Source organism: Dysidea avara, chromosome 4, assembly GCF_963678975.1.
Source record: "Dysidea avara chromosome 4, odDysAvar1.4, whole genome shotgun sequence".
NCBI classification, from domain to species: domain Eukaryota; kingdom Metazoa; phylum Porifera; class Demospongiae; order Dictyoceratida; family Dysideidae; genus Dysidea; species Dysidea avara.
Window position 1 is genome coordinate 31,817,312 of NC_089275.1, and position 25,522 is coordinate 31,842,833.

Sequence of the window (25,522 nt, forward strand, 5' to 3'; positions counted from 1 at the left end):
GTTTACGTAGGTCATCTTGTAAAGAAATCAGCTACAAATAAGTCACCCTGTACAAGCAAGTCAAAGTTACACCGTAAAGAGGTCAGTTACAAACAAGTCACCCTGAAGAGAGTTACAAGTCACAGAGTTCAGCAACAAACAAGTCATACAGTAGAGAGTTCAGCTAAGTTAAAAGTCACTCTGTAGAAATTTCAGCTATGTTACAAGTTATACCCATTGGAGAATTCAGCCACATAGCAAGTCACCTTGTAGAGAGCTCAATTGCATTACAAGTCACCCTGTAGAATGTACAGCTACATTGCCAGTAACCCTGTAGAGAGTTCAGCTACATTACAAGTTACCCTGTAGAGAGTTCAGCTAGAAACAAGTCACCATGTAGAGAGGTCAGCTACATTAACCAAGTAATTTTATAGAGAGTTTAGTTACAAGCAAGTCACCCCAGCTACAAACAGGTTACCTTGTAAAGAGTTAAGGTACGTACGTTACAGTCACCCCGTATAAAGTTAGGCTATTTTACAAGTAACCTGAAAAGAGTTGAGCTACTTTACCAGTTACCCTGTAGAGAGAACAAGTCACCCTGTAAATAGTTCAGCCACCAACAAGTTACCTTGTAAACATTAACGTATACAAGTCAACCTGTAGAGAGTTAGGCTAAAGTTACAAGTCACCCTGATCAGAGTACCAGTTACCCTGTATAGAGCTCAGCTACATAACAAGTCACCCTGTAAAGAGTTGAGCTTAGTTACAAGTCACCCTGTAGAAATTTCAACTTCCCTGCAGAGAGTTCAGCTATGCATACATTACAAGTAATCCTGAAGAGAGTGCTGCTGCATTACAAGTTACCCTATAGAAAGTTCAGCTATGTTACAAGACACCCTGTACAAAGTTCAGCTACATGCAAATCAGCCTGTAAAGAGTTCAGCTACAAATAAGGTACGTACCTGGTCAAGAGTTAAGCTACATTACAAGTCACCCTTTAGAGAGTTCAACTACGATATACCTGTAAGTCATCCTGTAAATAGTTCAGTTACAAGCAAGTTACCCTGTAGGGAGTTCTGCTACATTACATGTCACACTATAGAGTTCAGTTCCCCTGTAAAGAGTTTAACTACAACAAATTTCGCCCTGTAAAGAGTTCATTTACAAACAAGTGACCTTGTAGAGAGTTTTGCCAAGTCACAAGTCACCCTGTAGAAAGTTATCTAATCCAAAACAGCCAAGCTGTAAAAAAAGTGTGCGGCCCTCAGAAAGGCTACGGTAAAAAAAAAGATGTGAAATCCAAGGTGGCGGCCAAGAAATGGCTATGATGGTAGGTTAATGGTAAAAATTTTAATAACGACAATTCAGGTGAATTTTTGTGCCGCTTGGTCTTGGCACAACATTCACCTGAATTGTCATTATTAAAATTTTTACCATTAACCTACCATCACAGCCATTTCTTGGCCGCCACCTTGGATTTCACATCTTTTTTCACCATAGCCTTTCTGAGGGCCACACACTTTTTTTACAGCTTGGCTGTTTTGGATTAGATTTCATTTCTTTTTGTATTTGTATACCCCAAAGCCGGCCTATGGCCAGCTTTGGGACTTTTTAACCTATGCTTTTCTCTTTACCACAGGAAGAAGAAAAGGTGAAGTAGATGTACTTTAAATATTTTATCAGTAAATGTACAAATTATATATATAATACATAATATTATATTGATTACAGAAATCTCCATGGTGGTTTCTTTGTAACTGAACACTCTACAAGGTGACTTCTTCTAGATGCTCTCTCTACAGGGTGAATTGTTTGTAGCTGAACTCTCTACAAGGTAACTTCTTCTAGCTGATCTCTGTACAGGGCAATTTGTTTCTGGCAGAATTTTCTACAGGGTGATTTCTTTGCAGCTGAACTCTCTACATGGTGGTTTCTTTGTAGCTGAACTCTCTACAAGGTAATTTCTTCTAGCTGATCTCTCTACAGGGAGATTTGTTTGTAGCTGAACTATCTACAAGGTAATTTCGTCTAGCTGATCTCTCTACAGAGTGATTTGTTTGTAGCTGAATTCCGTACAGGTGATTTGTTTGCAGCTGAGCTCTTTACAGAATGGTTTCTTTGTAGCTGAACTCTCTACAAGGTAACTTCTTCTAACTGATCTTTCTACAGGGCGATTTGTTTGTAGCTGAACTATCTACAAGGTAATATCTTCTAGCTGATCTCTCTACAGGGTAATTTGTTTGTAGCTGAAATCTGTACAGGTGATTTGTTTGCAGCTGAGCTCTTTACAGAATGGTTTCTTTGTAGCTGAACTGTCTACAAGGTAACTTCTTCTAGCTGATGTCTCTACAAGGTCACTAGTTTGTAGCTGAATTCTCTACATGGTGGTTTCTTTGTAACTGAACTCTCTATAAGGTAACTTTTTCTAGCTGATCTTTCTACAGGGTGATTTGTTTGTAGCTGAATTCTGTATAGGTGATTTGTTTGCAGCTGAGCTCTTTAAAGAATGGTTTCTTTGTAGCTGAACTCTCTACAAGGTAACTTCTTCTAGCTGATTTCTCTACAGAGCTCTCTACATGGTGGTTTCTTTGTAACTGAACTCTCAACAAGGTGACTTCTTCTAGCTGATGTCTCTACAAGGTCACTAGTTTGTAGCTGAGCTCTCTACATGGTGGTTTCTTTGTAACTGAACTCTCTACAAGGTGACTTCTTCTAGCTGATCTTTCTACAGGGTGATTTGTTTGAAGCTGAACTCTCTACAAGGAAACTTCTTCTAGCTGATCTCTCTACAGGGAGATTTGCTTGTAGTTGAACTCTCTACAGTTGATTTGTTTGCAGCTGAACTCTTTACATGATGGTTTCTTTGTAGTTGAACTCTCTGCAAGGTAACTTCCTCTATTGATCTCTCTACAGGGCGATTTGTTTGTAGCTGAACTCTCTACATGGTGGTTTCTTTGTAGCTGAACTCTACAAGGTGATTTCTTCTAGCTGAACTATCTCTTTCCATAGTTGCATGAACTCCCTACAAAGTAACTTCTTCTAGCTGATCTCTCTACAGGGTGACTTGTGTGTAGCTGATCTCTATACAGGTTTCTTGTTCTAGCTGATCTCTTGAATTCTCTTCAGGGTGACTGCTCTATTAGGATGACTGCTCTATTAGAGTATCTCGATCTCGCACTTGCTGCACTAAGTTGGATTTCGTGTTATAACTCCGTGGCTTTAAGTCTGATTCTTCTACACCATTGATGAGCCTTTCTAAGATGATTACTCCATCTGTACAACGATTTTCAAAGCATTACCCCAAGCGGTTTATCCGGTAGGCGTGGCAAGCAGTCGTTTTTTATTAGCTAATCCCGATTGTGTAATTGTTACACACTAGTGGTTTTTTCGTTGTATCTTTCTGTTTTTTAGCTCGATTTCTTTCAAACCACAAAAGGTTTGAGGTTCAATAGTTAACCTATTCACCCACCGATTTTCAGTTTCTTCTCATACGCGGTTCACCCTGTAGGTGTGACAACATATTGGTGTTATTTTTCGTGACTAATCGCTCATAACTCTTTGATTGTTTATTGTATTCCAGCCAAAGTTGATACCGAGAAGCGCCTTTATATCCCCCTTCTGTGTGCCAAATTGCAAGGCAATCGGATGTGGCGTTCGCATTTTATAGCAGTTTTTGTAAGTGTACAACACGAAAAAGAAAAATAAGAAGAAAAAAAGAACCAAGAAACTGAGCCAATTTTTGAAGTCGCATATCTCGGGAACGCGCGAAGCGATTTCGCTCAAATTTGGAATGTGGAGTACTGCAGTTAGAGGGCATGTCCACAGCAAAAATCGTCTTGTTTCATCAAGGAAGCACAGAGCTACGGAGGTGCGAAAATTGCGTTTTCTTTCTTCCTGTCAATATACTCATGGGTGTTACGCGCCGGCTTCTTGGGCCGCACGACACACTACCGTGTGTCTTGATTTTACAAGTCATGCTGTAGAAAGTTCAGGGTTGCAATACTAGTCACCCTGTACAGCGTTCAGCTTTGTTACCAGTTACTCTGAAGAGGGTTCAGCTACATAGCAGGTCATCCTGTAGTGAATACAGCTATATTACAAGTCACCTTATACAGAGTTCAGCAACAAATAAACAAGTCACCAAGTAGAGACTTCAGATAACTTTGTAGAAAGTTAAGTTTTACAAGTCACCCTGAGTGGAGTTCAGCTAAGTTACATGTAAAGGTTAGCTACAAACAAGTCACCTTTTAGAGAGTTCAACTGCATTATAAGTTACCCAGTCAGCTACATAGCAAGGCACCCTGTAGAGAGTTCAGCCTCATTACATGACACCCTGTAGAGAATACAAATAAACCCTGTAGATAGCTCAGCTGCATAACAAGTCACCCTGTAAAGAAAGTCACACTGTAGAAAGTTCGGTTATGCTACAAGTCACCCTGCAGAGAGCAGACTAGAGAGTTCAGCTAATCAACAAATTACCCGTAAAAAGTTCAGCAGCAAAAGTTCAGCTATAAATACAGTAATTTACCCTGTAGTGAGTTCATCCATGTTAGAAGTGACCCTGTAGATATTTCAGCTACAAATAAGTCACCCTTTAGAAAGTTCAGCTACAAACCCCTGTAGAGAGTTCAGTAACATTACAAATCATCCAGTAGATAGTTCAGTTACATAACAAGGTATCTTGTATACCCTTCAACTACGCAACATCAACTACTCAAAACGTGAACCCTATAATACATTCATTTATGGAGTGTAGATTTTACAGTTCAAATGTTTAATGCATTAGCAACAAAATAGTTCAAACAGACAGTCATATAGACTACAAACAAAAAATCTCCTCTCTTCCTCATTCCTATATTTAAGAAAAAAGTCAAGTAAAATAAAAGCTCCAATGGCACTTGCAATAACAACAAGAACTGATATTAATACCAAAACAGCCAATCTGTGACAATGGGTGCCACCCCACAAAACAACCAGGGTGAAAATAAGTTGTGTAATCAAAGGTGGCAGCCAAGAAATGGCTACAATAATGTTAATTCCAATGATTTTTGATGATGAGTGATCATAAACATTATTGCAGCCTTTCTTGGCTGCCATATTTTGATTTTGTAACCTTTTCGTCCTGGCTTTTTTGAGGTCATATTGATTTTTCACAGCTTGGTTTAGATAATAATTATGTTGTACACATTCATACCTTGGCCTTCAACTCCAGAATAAAATAATTCCAATAAAAGAATACCAGTCACAATTGCTAGTCCCTGCATAAAATATTATTTTTTTGTATGTGACTGTCAGCAAAACCTTACACAGTTCAGAACAATAATACACACACACACACATATAACATATTTACTTGAGTTGTGCCCCAGGGGTACTATTATTTTTATGCCCAAAAATAAGGATAAAATCCTTCGAATAGTGCCGCACTATTCGAGGGTGCATTACTATTTTTTTACTAGCGTAGAAGAGCACTCTGTCTAACATTATACTTTAGGTAACAACAAAATACACTGCTATGCACTACTATAATATATTATACATTATAATTCACTCGATATATTTTCATCCAGCTCAGCCCGGCCATCACACAATTGAGATAAATTATTTACGTAACATGAAAGATTTACTAACAACTACATTTTCTTTTGTGCAGGTGATCCTGTTGTTGTTGGTGTTGGCAGTAGCTGGAGAGACAATTGAACAACATGTAGACTTCAGGTCTGTTGTACATAGCCATCATGTTTATAAAGAGATATGGATGCCTGAAATCGATGAAGAGTTGGTGATAAGAGTTGAAGATGGGAATGGACACAACTCATACTCAGTGGTAGTAGTAAAAACAGGGATAATAGTTGGGCACATGCCAAAAGAACACTCACAGGTAGTTTGGTGCTTTATTACACGAGGAGGCCGTATAAGCTCTTGTCACTAAATACTGAGCAGAACCATTTTTTCAGCTCAATGTTTGCTCAATCTACACTGTATGACAGGTAAACCATACTCATCCATTGTGGATAGAGATGACAATGAACAAGGGTTCAAAAATGAAGGGTGGCTGGCTGTCAATTCTTTGCAATGAGAAGCAATTAATGACTGATACCAAAATGTCAACAAACATTGGTCAAATTCGAGCTGCTCTTCACATTCAGAAAGCAACTCTCTCAAAAACACACAGAGATTCCATTAAGACAAGTCTCTGAAGAGGCATTAAAAATGTAACAAAGAGAAATGGAAAGCAGATTGCTAACATCCTTTGTCAACCTTGTTGATGTCAGTGATCATCTGTGTCTCCTTGAGCTCATGAAACATCATATATCTGAAGAACGCCTAGCACTATTTAATTCCAATGGTACTTTCAGAAAAATTCAAAAGAGCAAACTTCTGCAGAAATTGGCACCCCTCAATGTCATCTCCTACAGAGCATTGGTGGACATGGGCATGATGTGATGTGATGCCTAGCATCTCCTACAGCAGAGGAAAGGGTCAAGAGTGATGGGTCTCCATACACTTGGGGTGACTACACCAACAAATAGGGCCTGTGATCTTAGCACGCCGTGTCAATGCTACCACCATCATCTACATCAATGATCCCTATGACTATCTATGCTGAGTCTATTGTTATGGCCGGTGCGCATTTTACTTCACTCAGCGTTCTAGTTAATCAGTGCCTTACCCCGTTCTGGGGCGTGCACTTCTTATTAAAAATACAGCACACCATCACAACCTCCCCCCCCCCCCCCCCATAAAGAAACACTCTGTCACACAAACAGCATAATCCCTACAAAAACAACAAAGTTAACATTACAGGTATAGCCTACAAAAACCCAGATAAATATGTACAACAAAACAGAAATCAAACCTAATTAGAGTCCACAAGTTCAGATGTTTATATATTCCCTTGACAGGGCATCAGCCAAAATATTGTCTCTGCCAGCAATGTGATGAATGTCCAGGTCATAGGATTGCAAAGCTAAACTCCATTGCCATAGATGCTGGTTTTTGTTCCTCACTTTGTTCAGGAACACCAATGGGTTGTGGTCTGTGTAAACTTGTATGGGGAATCGAGCAGGGTTACCATAAAAGTCAAAGTGTTGTAATGCAAAGACGAGAGCCAGGGCCTCCTTCTCACTTGTCGAATAATTTCTTGACTTGCATTGAACTTCTGTGAAAAATAGCCGATAGGGTGATCTATTCCCTTGGAATCCTCTTGTAAAAGCACTGCTCCTGCACCAACACCACTGGCATCAACAGTGAGTACAAACGGTTTGTCAAAATCAGGTGTAGCCAAGACAGGGGCAGACACAAGCAAGCTCTTGATGGTACTCTACTCCACATGAAAACACTACTCTTTCTGAGGAGGTTAGTCAAAGGCTCACAAACACTGGCAAAATTTCTACAAAACTTTCTGTAATAGCCAGCCATTCCTAAAAACCTCATGAGTTCTTTCTTACTGGTTGAGACAGAATACTTTAAAATAGCTTCCACTTTGGCATTTACAGGTTTCACTTGACCCTGTCCAACAACGTGTCAAAGGTATGTCACATGAGTATGTCCAAATTTGCTCTTCACTAAATTCACGGTTAGATTGGCTAGCCTCAGTCGACAAAAAAGCTCTCTCACTCACTGGAGGTACTGCTCTCATGTACTGCCAAACACGACGACATCATGAATATAAGCCCTCAAAATTCTCTACTATCTGGTTGATCATCCGCTGAAATGTTGCAGGGGAATTTTTCATGCCAAAGGGCATCACTTTATACTGGTAGAATCCCTCCGGTGTTACGAAAGCAGATATATATTTGGCCATAGGAGTCATGATACCTGCCAGTATCCTTTAAGGAGATCAATCTTACTCACATATTGGGCAGAGCCAATCCTGTCAAAGCAGTCCTCCACTGTCGGAATAGGATAAGAATCAGACTTTGTAACAGCGTTTACTTTACAATAATCAGTGCAGAAGCGGTATGTCCCGTCACTCTTTGGCACTAGCAGGCATGGCGAACTCCGGTTACTCTGACTTGGCTCGATGATGTCATTCTTCAGCATGTAGTCCAACTCTTTCTTGAGAAAACTCAACTTCCGAGGGTTAACTTGGTATGGATTCTGCTTGATAGGGCAGCATTCCTTATGTCAACATGATGGTGAACACAGTTTGTTCTCCCTGGGACATCTGAGAAAAGGTCAGAAAACTCTGTGATGAGTGCCACCATCTGCTGTAGGTAAATGCTCTAAGTTATTCTCCATGTTACACATCATCTCTGAATTACTGAACCTTAGGCTACCATCAACTAACTCATCAGACACTATCTCTTGCTCAGTCTTACTTACTTCCTGCACTACACAAGCTGCAGCACCCACACTCTCTGTCTCCTTGCCATGGTATTTCTTTAACATATTTATACGGCATAGTCGCTGAGACTTACATCAATCAGGTGTGTCAATGACATAATCCAAGTTGCTAACCTTCCTTATAACTACATAAGGGCCACAGTATCTTGCCTGTAAGGGGTGCTGGGGAATCGGACGTGATGCTAAGACTTTCTCTCCCACCTTGAAACTCCTGCTCTTCGCTTTCTTGTCATACCATGTCTTAATCTTGCACTGGGAATGCTTCAGATTCTGTTGTGTCAAGTGGGTTGCATTTATCAGCCGGTAACGAAGACTGAAGACTTGCACTGTCAAAAGGGTGGGGTATAATATGGTATTTCCAGTGGCTTATTGAATACAAATAAGCCTTAATATAAACCCTGTATTATACTCATGTTATGGTTTAGTATAATGCATACTATACTATTACATATATGGTTTCAGTTTATTTACCACATTGCCTGAAATAGCTTATATCAAATATAATACCCACACTATACCATCACATATATGGTTTCAGTATGTTTAACACATTAACTAAAGCCTTACATGAGATTGTTAGTATAATACAGGTTATATCAAGCTTTTTTGTATTCCATAAGCCACTGGAAATACCATCTTATATCCCTCTTTTTTCACAGTGTTGGTCTAGCAAACTACCAGGAGGATCATCGGCAAGCCACATCTCTTTCAACAACTTCAGTGGGCCTCACACTGTGCGACCAAAAACTAGCTCGAAGGGGCTAAACCCTAATGATTCTTGTACCGCTTCTCTGGCTGCAAACAGCAATGGTGTATGCCCTGGTCCTACTCATTCTGATACTGCGTACAGTATGCCCTGATCATATTTTTCAAAGTTTGATGAAAGCGTTCTAACGTACCTTGGAACTCAGGGTGGTAGGCAGATGACCTGTACTGCTTAATACCTAACTGACACATTACTGGCTGGTTAATACCTAACTGACACATTTCTGGCTGCTTAATTCCAGACATAAAGTTTGAGCCTTGGTCTGACTGAACTGACTTTGGCAGGCCTACAAAAGTAAAGATCTTCACCAAAGCATCAACAATTTTGGGAGCCTTAATGTTGCAGAGGGGTATAGCTTCTGGAAAGCGTGTGGACTTACACATTATTGTAAACAAAAATTTGTTCCCCGACTTCGTCTTTGGGAGGGACCCAACACAATCAATAAGGATATCACTGAATTTTCTCACCACATACAGGGACTGGCTTCAATGGAGCCTCTGGAATCGGTTGAATCGGTTTGCCCACCACTTGACAAACATGACAGGTCTTGCAGAACTGAGCAACATCACGCTTCAGCTTTGGCCAGTAGAAATGAGCAAGTATCTTGCGATACGTCTTGTTGACACCTAGGTGTCCAGCCATGGGAGATGTATGGGCCAGAGACAAAACCTCCCCTCGAAACTTCTGTGGGAGGACAATCTATTGTAAAATCTGCCACTCCTCATTAGCTGGTACGTCCGGGGGTCTCCACTTCCACATCAGTACCCCTGACTTCCTATAAAAACAATTAGCATATTTATACATTTCTTCCTCAACAACAGCATCATTCATTAACAAACGCAATTCAACATCATCTTCCTGGGCTACAATCAGCTTCTCCCTACTACACATAGTAGCCTCAGCACTTACAAGGTCATCATTAGCACACACAGTGTCCTAGCCATCACCAGTATCACTTGACATCACACCACCTGAAACCTGTTGGCTAGAGCTAGCAACGTCAGATTGTGCTGTGTCACTGGGTTGCAAAGCTGCTCGTCTTGCTGCAGCCCTAGTAACTGCATATGCCGGAAAAAGCCCTGGAATAGTGGGTGTTGACTTGTCCACATCTGTAGTCAACTCAGGGTCGCTGGTCACTGACAAATCAGGTGTCACTATATTGCCTGCTAAATCATTTCCTAAAGGTAGAGAAATCCTCTGGACTGGAAGGCTGGGCCTTGTCCCCACTACAACTGGTCCAGTAACCAAATCACAATGAAGAAACACAGTGTGGAGCAGCACACTATCAGGAGCAAGTCCCACCCCTTGGATGAACATGTTGCTGTTTCCTTAGATAACGGTTAGGTACCTTCCACAATGAGACTCTGAGTTGCCCCTGTGTCTCTTAAGATTGTAATTGGCACTTGTACTCCTTCCTTTGACAGTGAAACAGAACCCTTGGACACAAAGGGGTTAAATTGCTCATGTAGAGACAATGGCACAAGTCTGCTGTCAGACTTTGGTTATACACGATGAGGTACACCCAAAGAGTTGGGCCGGGCAGTCTTCTTCTCTTATTTCCAACATTTAGCCATAACGTGGCCCTTCTTCTTGCAGTAAAAGCACACTGGCACATTGTACTTACTGGACCTCAATCCATCAAGCTGACGTGTATCATTAGAAGACTTACCACTGGTAGTCCCTGATGCTGCACCATTGTGATTACCCTTGGATCCAGCACCACTCTGGGAATCTTTTGAAAAGGTACCTTTATGAGTCAGTGAATAATCCTCTGCCAAGACAGCAGCTTGGTGAAGACTTTCTGCATTCCGTTCATCAAGATACGTTTTTATGTGGGCGGATACACAAGATTTAAATTCCTCAAGTAAGATAAGTTGACGAAATTTGTTGAAGTCATGATTTACTTCCTTGGACGCACACCACTGATCAAATTGCACCTCCTTTTCCCTAGCAAACTGAGTAAAAGTTTGTGAGTCCTCCTTGCGGCTGTTCCAGAACTGCTGTCTGTAAGCTTCTGGAACTAGTTCGTAAGCCTTGAGTATTGCACTCTTGACTGAGTCATATCGAGAGCTCTGCTCAACCGACAGTGCGGAATAAACCTTGCGGGCTTTACCTGTTAAAACACTCTAGAGTAGAAGTGTCCATGTCTCTCGTGGCTATTCCAGGCTGGTAGCAATCTTCTCATAATGTAAGAAATATTTATCTACCTCCTTTTCCTGGACAAATTTCATGTGCTTACTGATATCAAACTGGGAAGGATTGGTAGGTCATGGGGTGGTAGCAGGAGGAGCTTCTAATTCTTTCATTCGTAGTTGGATAGATAGTTTTTTCTCACAAATTTCCAATTCTTTAAGCTTTAGCTGGCTCTCTCTTTCCCTTTCCTTATCCTGGAGTTCAAGTCTCTGCAATCCTAAACTGTTCTGATCAGTACCAGACACCATTGGTGGTTCAACCTACTCCTCTGAAACTATCTCCTCTTCCACTAAGTAATCAATAACTAACAGTTTGATTAGGCCCTTCTTCATTGTACTACCAACCTCCAGCTTGTAATGTTGGGCTACCGATACTAACTCGGCCTTCTTCAACAACTTGACAACTGTCAGGGTCGGTTCCTTCACAAAAGTTTTAATATTGAAAGGCTCCATTGTTTGACTATTAAACATAAATGATAATGAAGCGTTAACCACTGTCAGATTCTCTTCACGAGGGCAGGAAAACTAAAACAGTGCAGCTGGCCAGAGTATGGCGATAAACGATGACGATGACAGTCAATCTCTACTAACAAACAAAGCGAGAAATACAGTAACACAATCTTACGTATACCTCTTCAGGTACCATTAACCCGGTACCAAGGAATTTGTGTCTGAGGTTAAGAAAACAAAATGGCGGCTTGCTTAATCTTTCGGATGATCCACCTTCCAGCACGCACACGCGATTACAACTGCTCGGACGATTACTGCTACTCTTCTGCTTGCTTCTTTGACCGATTCGCCTCTGCCGTCTCACTCCCCGGACAAGTCCCCAACTTGTTACAGCCGGTGCACGTATTACTTCACTCAGCGTTCTAGCTAATGCCCTATCCCGCTCTGGGGCATGCGCTTTTTATTAACAATACAGCACACCATCAAACCATCAAAGAGATGAGTATAAGTTGCATATTCAAGGCCACGGTCCCCTACCCAATGTATATATGAAGCCAGCTGACCTGTGTTCCACAACATACAAATTCAAGACAATTCTCTGCAGTGCTGGCAACAAGAAACGCCTCCAGGTTCTAATCAAAACTCAGATCTCAGAGCTGTCTAAGCCCATCGGATAGGAACTGGTCTACTGACTGTGTGAGCCTGTCAACTGGTGACACCAAAGACAACCTGAGCTTCAGCCAGGGTGAGGCTGCTATCTGTTTATGCAGCTCTAGATCGAAAGTCATCTGGTCACAGCAATTCCATAGTAATTGATGTAGAAAACAAAGATGTGTACATTCAGGTTGCAGCCATTTCACAGGACATTCTAGGTATTCTCTGCATAAAAAGCAGTTGTTGTTTTTTTCTGAAGAGGTATGTGTACTGAACAGGGCCGCCCACAGGGGAGGGGGGGGCAACTGGGGCATTTTGCCCCGGGGCCCCAGCCTGAAAGGGCCCCCTGAATACCTGTTTAAAAGATCGATATACTCTAATAGAGCAGTCAGATCTAAATACTCTAATAGAGCAGTCACAGCATTCTTCAGAGGAGCAGTGTAGCAAGCTTATAGATAAGGAGATATGGTTGGTGATGGGTAGTTATTGTTATTGCTAGCAGGTTGTGACCTTTTTTTTTTTTTTTTTTTTTTTTTGGTCTTCACCTTACAATTTGGGTCAAGGGCCCCACTTTAACTCTTTGCCCTGGGCCCCTTAATTTCTCTGGGCAGCCCTGGTACTGAAGATTTTGCCAAATGTCATACCTTTTCACAGCTTGACTGGCTGTAATGCCAACAGCTGTTTTTTGGACACTGCAAGATGTCACTCTATGAGAAATTGTCAACAATTACTGAGGCCTTTAACCTCATCTCAAAGTGTGGGGAAGGCCTTCCACTGAGTGATAATGTCTTGAATTCCTTTGTTATCCGCTACATCTATGGAGACACATGCACAAAAGTTCCTCTCTGAATTTAGCCCGTGCAATCAAGTGGAAAAGACTATAGAAGAAATCTTTGATGCGTTTGATTCCTGATGAAGAGCAACATACGTATCAAACATGCTAACATTTCGGCCTCCTCTCTCCTATAGATCATGGTTGGGAATTGGTGAATGGCTGTTGTAGACCAGTACGCCACACAAAACCTGCCCTTCCAACTTCACTTCCAGTCCCATCAAGGCTATGCTGACTGGCTTGAGTTTAAATAATCAATCGATCAATCATCAATGCGACAGGGTGGCTATGACTCTGACTCTGAGGCCAATTCAGAGTCTGAATCTGAAGCTGCATCTGAATCTGATTTTGATACTCAATCTGAGTCATCAAAAAAACTAATGAGTTGGAGTCATTGGATGAACCTTGAAGTAGACTAAATACGCCACTTATATACAGTACATTATATCACTTATAGAGCCTTTAAAATTTAAATTAACAGACCATCCAATCACAAAAACACCATCAAAAATGGATTCATTGACCCCAAATTAGTCTAAAAAGAGCCTTTAATTGAAATTTTTTATTGCTTTATTTTTGTGCATGTCAGCTAGTAACCATTTTGGATTTTTGGCTCTACTGAATTTTCCCCAGATTTTAAAACAGCGTGGGAGCTTAATTATGTTAAAATATCCCAAAGTACAATACAAACCATCAAACTAGATGTCGGTAACGAAACCACTGTTTTTGATCCTACTATATATAAGGAAGTTACATCTGCTAATTTTTAAGGTATCACCATAGACAACAAACTTACCTTCAATGACCCCATTCAGCAAAACTAATCAAATTCATTTATTTACAGAAATATGCACGTGCCATTGTTCAAGTACTGCGAAAGTAATTGCTACAAAAATATGGTTAGGCCAGTGTTTGAATATGTATCGCCTGTATGGGACCCCATACCATAAATAATTTAAACAAAATTGGGGCAGTGTAATGCCAGATTTTGTTCTAATGATTTTTCAAGACACTCTAGTACTATTAGTATGCTGAAAACACTCAAACTACCTACAAAGAAGAGAGAGAGCTAAACGTGCAATGATTGCTAATGATTTTTCGATAATCCCATTTTAAATCTCTGGATCCTCCCTTGTTTACAGTCATAGACTGATTTTCAATCCAGACTTTATCTACCTATAGTTATGCAGCAAAAGTGTAGAAAGGAAGACACACTGTGAAATGATGCATTTAATCTACAGGGGATTAGAGAATGATCCTTGGGAAGTTTTAAAAGTTAGACTCCCTTACTGCATTAGGGTTAGGGTGACTACCCTATTATGGTGGCTGGTCTATTAGAGTGACTGTTTATTAGGGTATCTCGATCTTGTTTGACCCAAGGGCTGCGACACCTTCGTAATCTGTACGTGATTTGAAATCATTTCGTGATTTGAAGCCTGTTTCGTGATATGAAATTGGATTTTTGATTTGAAACTTGATTAGAAACTTCACATGTGATTGTTGCAGTGTGATTTGTGAGTTTATTACTGGGTTCTGAAAGGCAATAGTTCATGATTAAAAACTAGTATTGCATCACTGTGAGCTTGCATTGTTTTTAGAAATATGTTGTCAAGACTAGTTTTAAGAAGCAGTTTTAATTATTTGTGTGGGCGAATTCGTATGAGATTTGTTGATTTGGTAGCTGAAGGGCATACGTGATTTGTAGAGGTTTCATACCCCTGGTTTTATCAGTTTCTGAACTGCTCAGAAACCATCCTAGAGCTGGCCTTGTCCATCCACTGTCACTCTACATGAACAGTAGGTGAGTCCTGGACTGTATACCTGCTTTTCCCCTGCCTGTGGTCCACTTTCACCACTCCCTCGTCCCTGTTTTACTCCTCTTTTTCCCATCCCCATCCAGTTTTACCCCACCCCATTGTTATGTCAACACGATGATTCTACATGAATATTTGTATCGCTATTACAATAGTACTCACTGATGATTCTTGGAGAAGTAAAGTGCTTTTGGTTGCTCTCATAAAGTTCTAAACTGGTGCAAAGAAATCTATTGAAACTTCAATTATGGTATGGATTCTTCTGACTTATATTCCGCACACACCTTGCAACAATATGTTATTAGTTACTAGTAAACTCCTTAAACTCTCCACTCCTTTCTGAAGATAGACAAAGACTGAGGGATTGTTTGACTGGAGAAACGACACAGAGTTACAAAATATGTCATTTAGTGCCTGCCCGCACCGGCTGTACTTGGCTGCACAATACTTTATAGCTATTTTCATAATAGTACTCTAATAAAGCACACATTTTTCCTGAGCACTTCAATACAATGTATTTAGAATGTTCTAAAATTTCCACTATTAGTTATCATTCTAATGTGGCTACATAAACCAGAACTTTCATTTATAAGGCAGAAATTAAGTGAGATGAGCAACTGACAGCAGTGGCAGAGTGGTAAAATACTTGGATATATAGGTGAGGAGGTCCCTGATTTGAAACCTGGAGAAATTTTTTTCAACATTTTGCACACGTTTTAACTTCACGGTGACTGTTCTATTAGAGTATCTCGATCGTGCTTTTTCACATCTTTGGTTTTGCTTTACATCTCCTTAGCTAATAATCTCACTATTTCAAACCACAAAAGGTTTGGACTACGATAGTAACTTCACGTACAGACCAATTTTCAAGTTATTCAGTCAAGTGGATTACCCTGTAGGCATGACAAAAAATCACTTTTGCAATTTTCAAAATGTGACTGGGCCTGCGAAAATAGGGCATGTGGGCACAAACTACACCCCGACACATAACATCTCATATCTCAGTACCAATATGGAATATTTTTATTCTGTAACTTTCATGTTAAAGCCAACTAAATATTTAGTACATGCTGAAAAGTTCTTGGCCAAACAGCAATGGAATACAAAGTTATGATGAATCAATGCGTGAAAAAGTGGGTAATTTTTATGTGCCCACATGCCCTATTTTCGTAGGCCCGGTCACAAATATTGTATAATTCTGTTGGTCATAGTTCAATCTGTATGAACATTGGGCTGTAAATGTGCTGAATTATGTTCTTACTGCCCTCCACATTTGAAGTCCATCAACTAAAGCATATGCGAGTTATAGTGAGAGGAATAAAATGAAGAAAAAGAAGTCAGAAGATAAAGAAAAATACGAAGAAAATAAGACAAACTTTGAAGGCACATATCTCAGTGATGGCTGGGTGGATTCAATGCAAATTTGGAATTAGAAATGCCCTACCCTGATAGAGTTTCCACAGCAAAACTGGTATATTTCCATTCAAACACTATTGAGCTACGAATATGTGAAAACAGCACTTTCTTGGCTTCTGTTAAATACAGATTTGTCTGTCGCGCATCCACACTAGCTGTACTTGGCCGCATGACACACTACCATGTGTCCTGGTACTAGGCTACAAATTGAGGCTTTCCACTATATGTATACAGCATCTTATTGATGATGATAATGGGAATTTATTTGTTATTATCACATAATTTACATGCATACCACACCACACAAGCTGATACACACCTGCTCAGCCTGTCATAAGATACTGACAGGGTTCTGAATCTGAAGAACTAGACCAGACAAGGCATTAAATCATTGCTAGTGACAAGTGATATCATCTGTGATACATTCTGCTGCTCATATGGTTGAAGGCATAAACCATAAACACACAGATTATTGTTGTTAACAACCTTTAGATATTAGGGTTTAAAGTGGTATCCATTATACTGTTAGGGTAAAAGTTAACATTCAGCTGGAGTTGTGGTTGCTCTATTAGAGTAGCTGCTTGATTACTGTGTTAGAGTATTTCCTTGCTTTTAATGCAGAGGTTGCTGAGGATTTAACAGCACATAATTTTGTACATTTATGAATGCATTAATAGTTTTGTGACACCATTGTACTTACTATCATCACACACTACAAAAATGCACACATTTGCATGCCAGGTGTACCAGTGCTGGTTCACTGGGTAGGCATGACCATGCTAGCATGGTAGCTAAAGGCTTTTACTTTTGGAACTATGAAGGGCCTCAATTTGTAGCCTAGTAATGTGTAAGATAATAATTATACTGATATACTGCAACATAAAACAAGATGTATACATGCACTACACGGGTGCTACAAGTCAGTGCAGCCAAATACTCCTGCACAGGAGCCTGTACCCTGCCCCATGGGTAAAGGTGTGGGCATCCAAAGTCCTACCTGAACCTTCACCCTCTGTGTGAGACATATACAGTTGGCATTTGTATCCCTGGTTAATATCAGGTAGCAATTGATGATACAACTGGGTGGTCTGCTTTCCCAGTTGACAACATCAGGTCCCATTTAAACAGCTGGGTATACTGTAGCAATGTGAGTAAAGTTTCTTGTTTCTTGCACACATGCATGCACGCACGCACGCACCCACCCACCCACACACACACACACACACACGCACACGCACACACACACACACACACACACACCTGCTCAGCCTGTTTGTTATGAGCTAAAGAACTGGACCAGACAAGGCACTAATTTAGATTAAACAATACTGTCACTGGTGAACAGTGAAGTCATATGCTAGTCCCATGGTTACAAGGAAAACATAAACACACTAACAAGGTTTCCAATTCTTGATGACTGATGTTTTCTTTTCACCTGGCCAAGGGATACTAAATAACTAATAGGACTACCAATGCTGGTTGGAACAACTAGCATGGGATAATCATTCATGTCAAATGCATAGAGAACTATACACATTGAGAATCCCTGTATATAAGCATGTGGTTTCACTATACATCAACGAAAACATTAAATCACAACAATGTATATGTGTGGCTTCAGTACTTGGTGAAAACGGTGTTGGGTATCTATCAATGTATTTAACTTTCTTTAAGTTATTCTGGCACTTAGTAATGGTTCATGAACTCAAAAGAAATTGATCTCTGTGCTATTGACTCAGACGTACATAAAGGAACATAACTTCACAACCAAACACTGCTTCCTTAAAATACTTTCAAAGCTTGTAAAATTTACCTAGCACAATCTAATAGCTGGTAATCAAGTTGGCTGTATGAATGTATAGTGTAGTTTAAATCGTGCGTTATCCATTATCGACTTGTACTCGGACTTGTATGACTTCACCCATTATGGAGCCAAGAAAATGCCGTTTTCATGCATCCATAGCTCGATAGTGCTTGAATGGTATTTAACCATTTCTGCTGTAGAAACTTCCTCAAGGTAGGGCATTTCCAATATTCCTAATTTGAATTAAATTTGTCCATGGGATATAGTTACATGCATTCAAAATTCATCTTATATCAGTCCTTTATAAATACATACATATAACCACACAGTCTTTGACGATTTCTGTAATAAATCGGGAAAAAGATAAAAGGAAGAATAAAAGTCAACCATAGGCTGGTTTTTGAACTTGCAATTAAACTAAGAAGTGATATCCGATCAAAAACAGCCAAGCTGTGAAAAAGGTGCAGCTTTACAAAGCCTACACAGGAATAACGCACCTTGATTGCGGACAACGTACCAAGGGGATTAGACACCGCGTAGTGGGAGCAGACGGTTGAGATGCGGTTATCCGCGTAGGCGTACGCGGACTACTGTTAGTACCCCGTTTGGGACCACTTATACGCGGATGTACGCGTCTCACCCGCGAAGAATTCCGTACGGTGCCATCAATAAACCGCCTAGTTCTCCGTAAGCACCTATCCGGTGTCCGCCAATGAGCCTAAAGGGTCACGCAGGATCCTACGCGCGGGCCGCTGTGTCCGATAATGAATTCAGTTTTTGTCACGTGAGAGCATAATTTAAAATGCATAAAATTCCACAATAAAAATAAAAATGTCTTGTTCATTCTTTTACACAACATTCTTAGCTCCATGCATTCCAACGTTCCAGTTCTGTCAATAACAAAAGTAAGATGATGCAGCTACACACTACACATGTACCTTGAATAACTGTTCGAAGCAAAGCAAGTTCAACCTGAAGAAAAACATACATTACAGTGTATCACAAACTGCACATTACTATACACTAACCTAGCACATGCCAAAGTACCAGATGTGAACACTACTTGTGTGAATAGTTCTTTGTTGCAAACACGACAACACCTGGAAAAAGCCTATACATAATGGAAAGAAAATAGTTACACTATCAGCACGTACCATAGTCACGTGTCCATCAGCTACCACTGTTTACAAGTTGACTTTGACGTTAGCAGAAAGTGGAATATCCATTAGAAGTTTCTGGGTAAGGTAAAGAGTTTGTTTTGTGGTTGATGTCTGCCATCACGTGCCAGAGGGGTCATCATACTGCTACGATCAGCTTGCAACAATCTGGCTTCCAAAGACTGGCTTAATGCCATAGGATTCTGTTAACAGTCTCTGGTGTTTCAGTTATTGAGTACTTGACAGCTTATTGCAAGTAGTGGCAAGGAAATTCCATTGAGATGCTAATGCTGTAAAATCATTTGATAGCACTGAACTACTGTTGGAAAGCTGGCTAGACAACTGGTACACAGAGAAACACATTAAATTATATCAAGCTACACTAAAACAAGTCTTACCATGAATTTGAATAGTAGGTAACTAAAATCCTTACGACAGCCAAACAGCCCATGGTACGATTGCATCCCAGCAACATAGCAGATATTGGGTTGAAATCATCCACTAAGGGCACGGTCCAATAAACTACACTACAAAACAGCCATGGCTTACCAACCAAAACACAACTATACTTACCAAAGAGTACATACCATCACACAGCTTAGTGTTCTAACAGAAGAAAGCAGACTAGGACGGTAGTTCTCTCTACCCGGAATGTCTGTTATAATACATAAAACAGTTATTAAAAACAATACGTATTTCACCGTATCGATTGGCGAAAACAATCTGAGGTGTTTGACACGATGGTATCCTTCACATCTAGATCTGCTCAGTCAAGCGCCATTACGTCTCAGCTGCCAAGCACCCGAAAACCCCCCAAATTCCATGAAAGTATTGTCGCAATCATTGGTATTGAGTAGCGCCAATGTTGCGCCATGTTTAACCCTAGTTTTCTTCAACAATCCGGCTGCGTTAGACTGCTTAGCGTCAGTATCCAATCACTTCCGTCAAAAAGAAACCGCACGTGATTTTGATGATCAAAGATGGTTTGTTGTGCGCACGCCTCCACCAGTTAAATGGTGCGCATCTGTTAAAATAATTCCAGAACAATCTTTAGACCTCGTGTGGTACCTATCATTCTGCTACTGTATTGTGTTCAAGTATTGGACGATAAACGGAAGAAACAACCGTCTCTTCGTTACCGACGTACTGAGCTAGCGGCTAACATGTAGCTATCCTCAGAGTGACTGACACATCCGACGAGATATCCTGTTAGATAGTATACTGTCCGTACCCTCACAAATGGTGAGCCGACCTGTATTTAAGTCTTTGGTGAACTCAAGAGGTGTAAACCTAGTCTCGCGTGGCCAGACCGCTTTTTCTTCGTCACGGCGCTTATCGATTAGAGATTATAAGCGCCTACTCCGAAATAGGGTCTGGTCCAGAATCAATACGTAAACTCGTTTTCACACCCTAAGCAAGAGCTCAGGGTGTTTAATCAACTTTCGTCATAAAACGTATACTCCCTTTTAAACTTCAAGCCACGTACGCACTGGAAATGCTATGAACGATAGTCGGTGGAGTTGATGAGAGACACTGAGGCTGGTTTAAAAAGGTCACGGATCGATTCCTTGTGAAAACGAAAAGACTGAAGGCGAACTGAGCAAGGAATCAACCCGTGTTCTTTTTAGCCTTAGAAAACCACCCTCAGTGTTTCTCATCGACTCTACCGACTATCGCTCATGGCATTTCCAGTGCGTACGTGGCTTGAAGTTTAAAAGGGAGTATACGTTTTATGACGAAAGTTAATAATAAATACCTTAGGATCAAGGAAGAAAATCCATCCCTCCTGGAGGAAGACTGAGTGTGGCCCCGACTAGACATTGGGTGACCTGCAGTTCGATTCCTGGGGTTGGAGGGATTTTTTTTTTTTCCTTACTTTGGCCCCTTTTCTGTTACACCTTTCCAGCTACTGTATAAGTCATTAAGTCTAAGTCCTTGAAACTAGGTTAGGTAATCCTAAGGCTGCAGCACATGTTGTTGTAGACCTTCAGTGCTGGTCACTGTAAAGTGTTAATAATAATAAATAATAATAAAAATAATAAATTAAACACCCCGAGCTCTTGCTTGGGGTGTGAAAACGAGTTTACGTATTGATTCTGGACCAGACCCTATTTCGGAGTAGGCGCTTAGAATCTCTAATCGATAAGCGCCGTGACGAAGAAAAAGCGGTCTGGCCACGCGAGACTAGTGTAAACCTAACCCACATCGTAATTGCATATATGTATCTGTAGAGCAATGAAGAAAATAGACCACTTCAAAGACGTTCTATGTTTGATAATCGCTGTCAATATACAAATTAACTTTGTACTCATGGTTTTTAGCTTTCAAGATATCTCATTTTATGTTATTACAATGCTCACAGTTTTATAAACTGCAAGCTTTAGCTCTGTACTCATGATTTTCAGCCATCAAGATGTCCCATCTTTTGTTGGCAAGTCCTGTCAAGATGTCCCATCTTTAGACAGGAAAAATAAGTGGGTACGTAGCTGTTTATCAATATCAGTGTTATTACGGTGTTCGCAGTTTCAAAGCCGTACAAGCTTTAGCGCTGTACTCATGATTTTCAGCCATCAGGATGTCCCATCTTTTTGTTGGCAAGTCCTGTCAAGATGTCCCATCTTTAGGCAGGAAAAATCAGTGGGTACATAGCTGTTTATCAATGTCAATGCATTACGATGTTCACAGTTTAAAAGCCGTACAAGCTTTAGCTCTGTACTCATGATTTTCAGCCATCAAGATGTCCCATCTTTTGTTGGCAAGTCCTGTCAAGATGTCCCATCTTTAGTCAGGAAAAATCAGTGGGTACATAGCTGTTTATCAATATCAGTGTTATTACGGTGTTCGCAGCTTCAAAGCCGTACAAGCTTTAGCTCTGTACTCATGATTTTCAGCCATCAAGATGTCCCATCTTTTGTTGGCAAGTCCTGTCAAGATGTCCCATCTTTAGGCAGGAAAAATCAGTGAGCACGTAGCTGTTTATCAATATCAATGTTATTACAATGTTCGCAGTTGCAAAACGGTACAAGCTATAGCTCTGTACTCATGATTTTCAGCCATCAAGATGTCCCATCTTTTGTTGGCAAGTCCTGTCAAGATGTCCCATCTTTAGGCAGGAAAAATCAGTGGGTACGTAGCTGTTTATCAATATCAATGTTATTACAATGTTCGCAGTTGCAAAACGGTACAAGCTATAGCTCTGTACTCATGATTTTCAGCCATCAAGATGTCCCATCTTTTGTTGGCAAGTCCTGTCAAGATGTCCCATCTTTAGTCAGGAAAAATCAGTGGGTACATAGCTGTTTATCAATATCAGTATTATTACGGTGTTCGCAGTTTCAAAGCCGTACAAGCTTTAGCTCTGTACTCATGATTTTCAGCCATCAAGATGTCCCATCTTTTGTTGGCAAGTCCTGTCAAGATGTCCCATCTTTAGTCAGGAAAAATCAGTGGGTACATAGCTGTTTATCAATATCAGTATTATTACGGTGTTCGCAGTTTCAAAGCCGTACAAGCTTTAGCTCTGTACTCATGATTTTCAGCCATCAAGATGTCCCATCTTTTGTTGGCAAGTCCTGTCAAGATGTCCCATCTTTAGGCAGGAAAAATCAGTGAGCACGTAGCTGTTTATCAATATCAGTGTCATTACGGTGTTTTCAGTTTCAAATCCGTACAAGCTTTGGCTGTGTACTCATGATTTTCAGCCATCAAGATGTCCCATCTTTTGTTGGCAAGTCTTGTCAAGATGTCCCATCTTTAGGCAGGAAAAATCAGTGGGTACATAGCTGTTTATCAATATCAATGTTATTACAATGTTCGCAGTTGCAAAACGGTACAAGCTATATATAGCTCTGTACTCATGATTTTCAGCCATCAAGATGTCCTATCTTTTGTTGGCAAGTCCTGTCAAGATGTCCCATCTTTAGTCAGGAAAAATCAGTGGGTACATAGCTGTTTATCAATATCAGTGTTATTACGGTGTTCGCAGTTTCAAAGCCGTACAAGCTTTAGCTCTGTACTCATGATTTTCAGCCATCAAGATGTCCCATCTTTTGTTGGCAAGTCCTGTCAAGATGTCCCATCTTTAGGCAGGAAAAATCAGTGAGCACGTAGCTGTTTATCAATATCAATGTTATTACGGTGTTCGCAGTTTCAAAGCCGTACAAGCTTTAGCTCTGTACTCATGATTTTCAGCCATCAAGATGTCCCATCTTTTGTTGGCAAGTCCTGTCAAGATGTCCCATCTTTAGTCAGGAAAAATCAGTGGGTACGTAGCTGTTTATCATTATCAAAGTTATTACAATGTTCGCAGTTGCAAAACGGTACTCATGATTTTCAGCCATCAAGATGTCCCATCTTTTGTTGGCATGTCCTGTCAAGATGTCCCATCTTTTGTTGGCATGTGGGTACGCAGTGGGTACGCAGCTCACTGTTTGCAGCTTTGAAAACATGAAAGTTTTCAGAAATCTCAGCTATCAAAATTTCTCATAACTATTTTGTTGGTGTTTCCTGCCATATTCCTGGTGTGTGGATGTGCGTCTGTGTGTGTGTGTGTGTAAGTACTTAGTTGATTTACCAAACTGGATTAACATAAGTGTGTATGAGATAGGGTGATTGATCTTTACTACCCTAAACCAGAGGAGCTCATGGTTCGCCGTGTGTCATAGCTCTACAACATTGCCTGCAGAACCAAACGGGGCACTGAAAATATCATCGTCCATATGGAGTCCTTTGACACTTTTAAGTGGGTATGCATAATGTTCGTAGCATTTGTTTATTAGTTACGAAAGCCAAACAAGTGTTGAGTAGGGTTCTGGGAAGTTCCCAGAGTCCTTTTAAAATAATTAAATTCAATAATTTTTAGCATCACAGTTGAATGGTTTGAACAATTTTTGGAGACCATAAGATGTTTGATGTAGCATGACCAGCCTCCTCTGCAAGATGTTAATTATATATCCACTGATATTGATAGTGAACAATTTCCTCTTTACTGTGCATTAATCAGATCAAATGCTTATAAGTATTCTTTAATGTTGTGACTGTGTAGCAAGATTTAAACTGCCCACTTGTCTGGCATGTGGAACTCCAAGCTTGTATTAGTGGCATAGTTAAAACTGTGAAATGGAGCTGAATTGTGGGATGGTATGCAAGGGTGGTGGGACAAGCCCACAGTAACTATATAATATGCTAACTATTATTCATATGTACTACCTGCTGAAAGTAAAGCAATTGTATAACAATGATTGTATTGTAAAGCCGTGTCCGCCACATCATTCCTTCCAGCATGTGATTTGTCCATTATGTGTTTGTCAGGTTCGATAATTAATGAATTGTACATATACAACACTTATACAGGTCCAGCAGTGGTGCTTTGTGATATGCTGAGGATTTTGCTGAGTTGGACACATACGAGGATTTTGCTGAGTTGGACACATACGGCTATTGAAACTACTACATATTGAGTTGTTTGTTTCTGTTTGCAGGTTAAATGAACTGTCACAGTGAAATTATCATCGTAATAATTATATATGTCACCTGTCTATGCACATACTGGACGTGGTAAAGGTATGCAACTGGGCTAACAACTTTGCCATGTGATTGAAGCTAGCCTATAACCATGAGCTGCTGTCAAGTTGGACAGTACATACCATAAATGGGAAACACGAATGAAAGAAGTATAATAATTTATAATTGATTAATGCATGACAAACAATGTTCTGAGTGTCTTATTGAAGAAGGGGGATGTTACGAAGTTAGTTTAGTTACTTGGTCCATGAAGCCACACTTCCCATGATGTCATAGCTCCAATTCAAGTATTTGTTAATATGACAGCTTTTATGGTGAGTTATACCAAACTTCAATGCACTATTCATGTCCCACTCCAGGTAGGGTGGGGAATATAGCAGATTTGACAAGGTATAGTGTCAAATTTCCCAGTACTGAAGCTAAAACCCCACTATATTCCCACCTCAAAAGGGGGTTTCTGAGGGGAATTAATTTATCAAAATGATTTTTGACCGCCACTATCAAAAGCCCCAGGATGTAGATGGTCAAATCCCCAGTAGGTGTATCAGGATTCCGGGGGTGAGGCTAGCTTAAAAAGTTGATGTAG

The 25,522-nt window shown here is 40.4% G+C and overlaps 1 protein-coding gene and 2 long non-coding RNA genes across 11 annotated transcripts in view; 1 reads left to right on the plus strand and 2 right to left on the minus strand.

Moving 5' to 3' along the window:
- Positions 1-25,522, minus strand: part of LOC136254686 (uncharacterized) — a 123,657-nt gene that overhangs the window by 86,660 nt on the left and 11,475 nt on the right. For 2 of the 4 annotated variants that reach the window (XM_066047401.1, XM_066047402.1), the window contains exon 2: positions 5,174-5,237. The exons of 1 other annotated variant lie outside the window; for it this stretch is intronic. In XM_066047401.1, the coding sequence (XP_065903473.1) occupies positions 5,174-5,237 (64 nt within the window). Of the gene's footprint in view, positions 1-5,173; positions 5,238-15,198; positions 15,327-25,522 lie in introns of those variants that run through there. One more of the 4 variants, XM_066047399.1, reaches the window with a different exon arrangement.
- On the minus strand, positions 19,026-20,652 carry LOC136254683 (uncharacterized). 6 transcript variants are annotated; one of them, XR_010700681.1, is made up of 7 exons: positions 20,115-20,652; positions 20,001-20,068; positions 19,812-19,940; positions 19,411-19,755; positions 19,285-19,356; positions 19,195-19,228; positions 19,026-19,146 (listed from the first exon to the last, which is right to left on the minus strand). It is a non-coding gene; the product is annotated as an uncharacterized lncRNA (long non-coding RNA). The 6 variants fall into 6 exon arrangements; XR_010700680.1 differs by having other exon boundaries at positions 19,812-19,935; positions 19,987-20,068; XR_010700677.1 differs by having other exon boundaries at positions 19,987-20,068.
- On the plus strand, positions 21,477-24,944 carry LOC136254685 (uncharacterized). The gene is made up of 2 exons (XR_010700682.1): positions 21,477-24,158; positions 24,766-24,944. It is a non-coding gene; the product is annotated as an uncharacterized lncRNA (long non-coding RNA).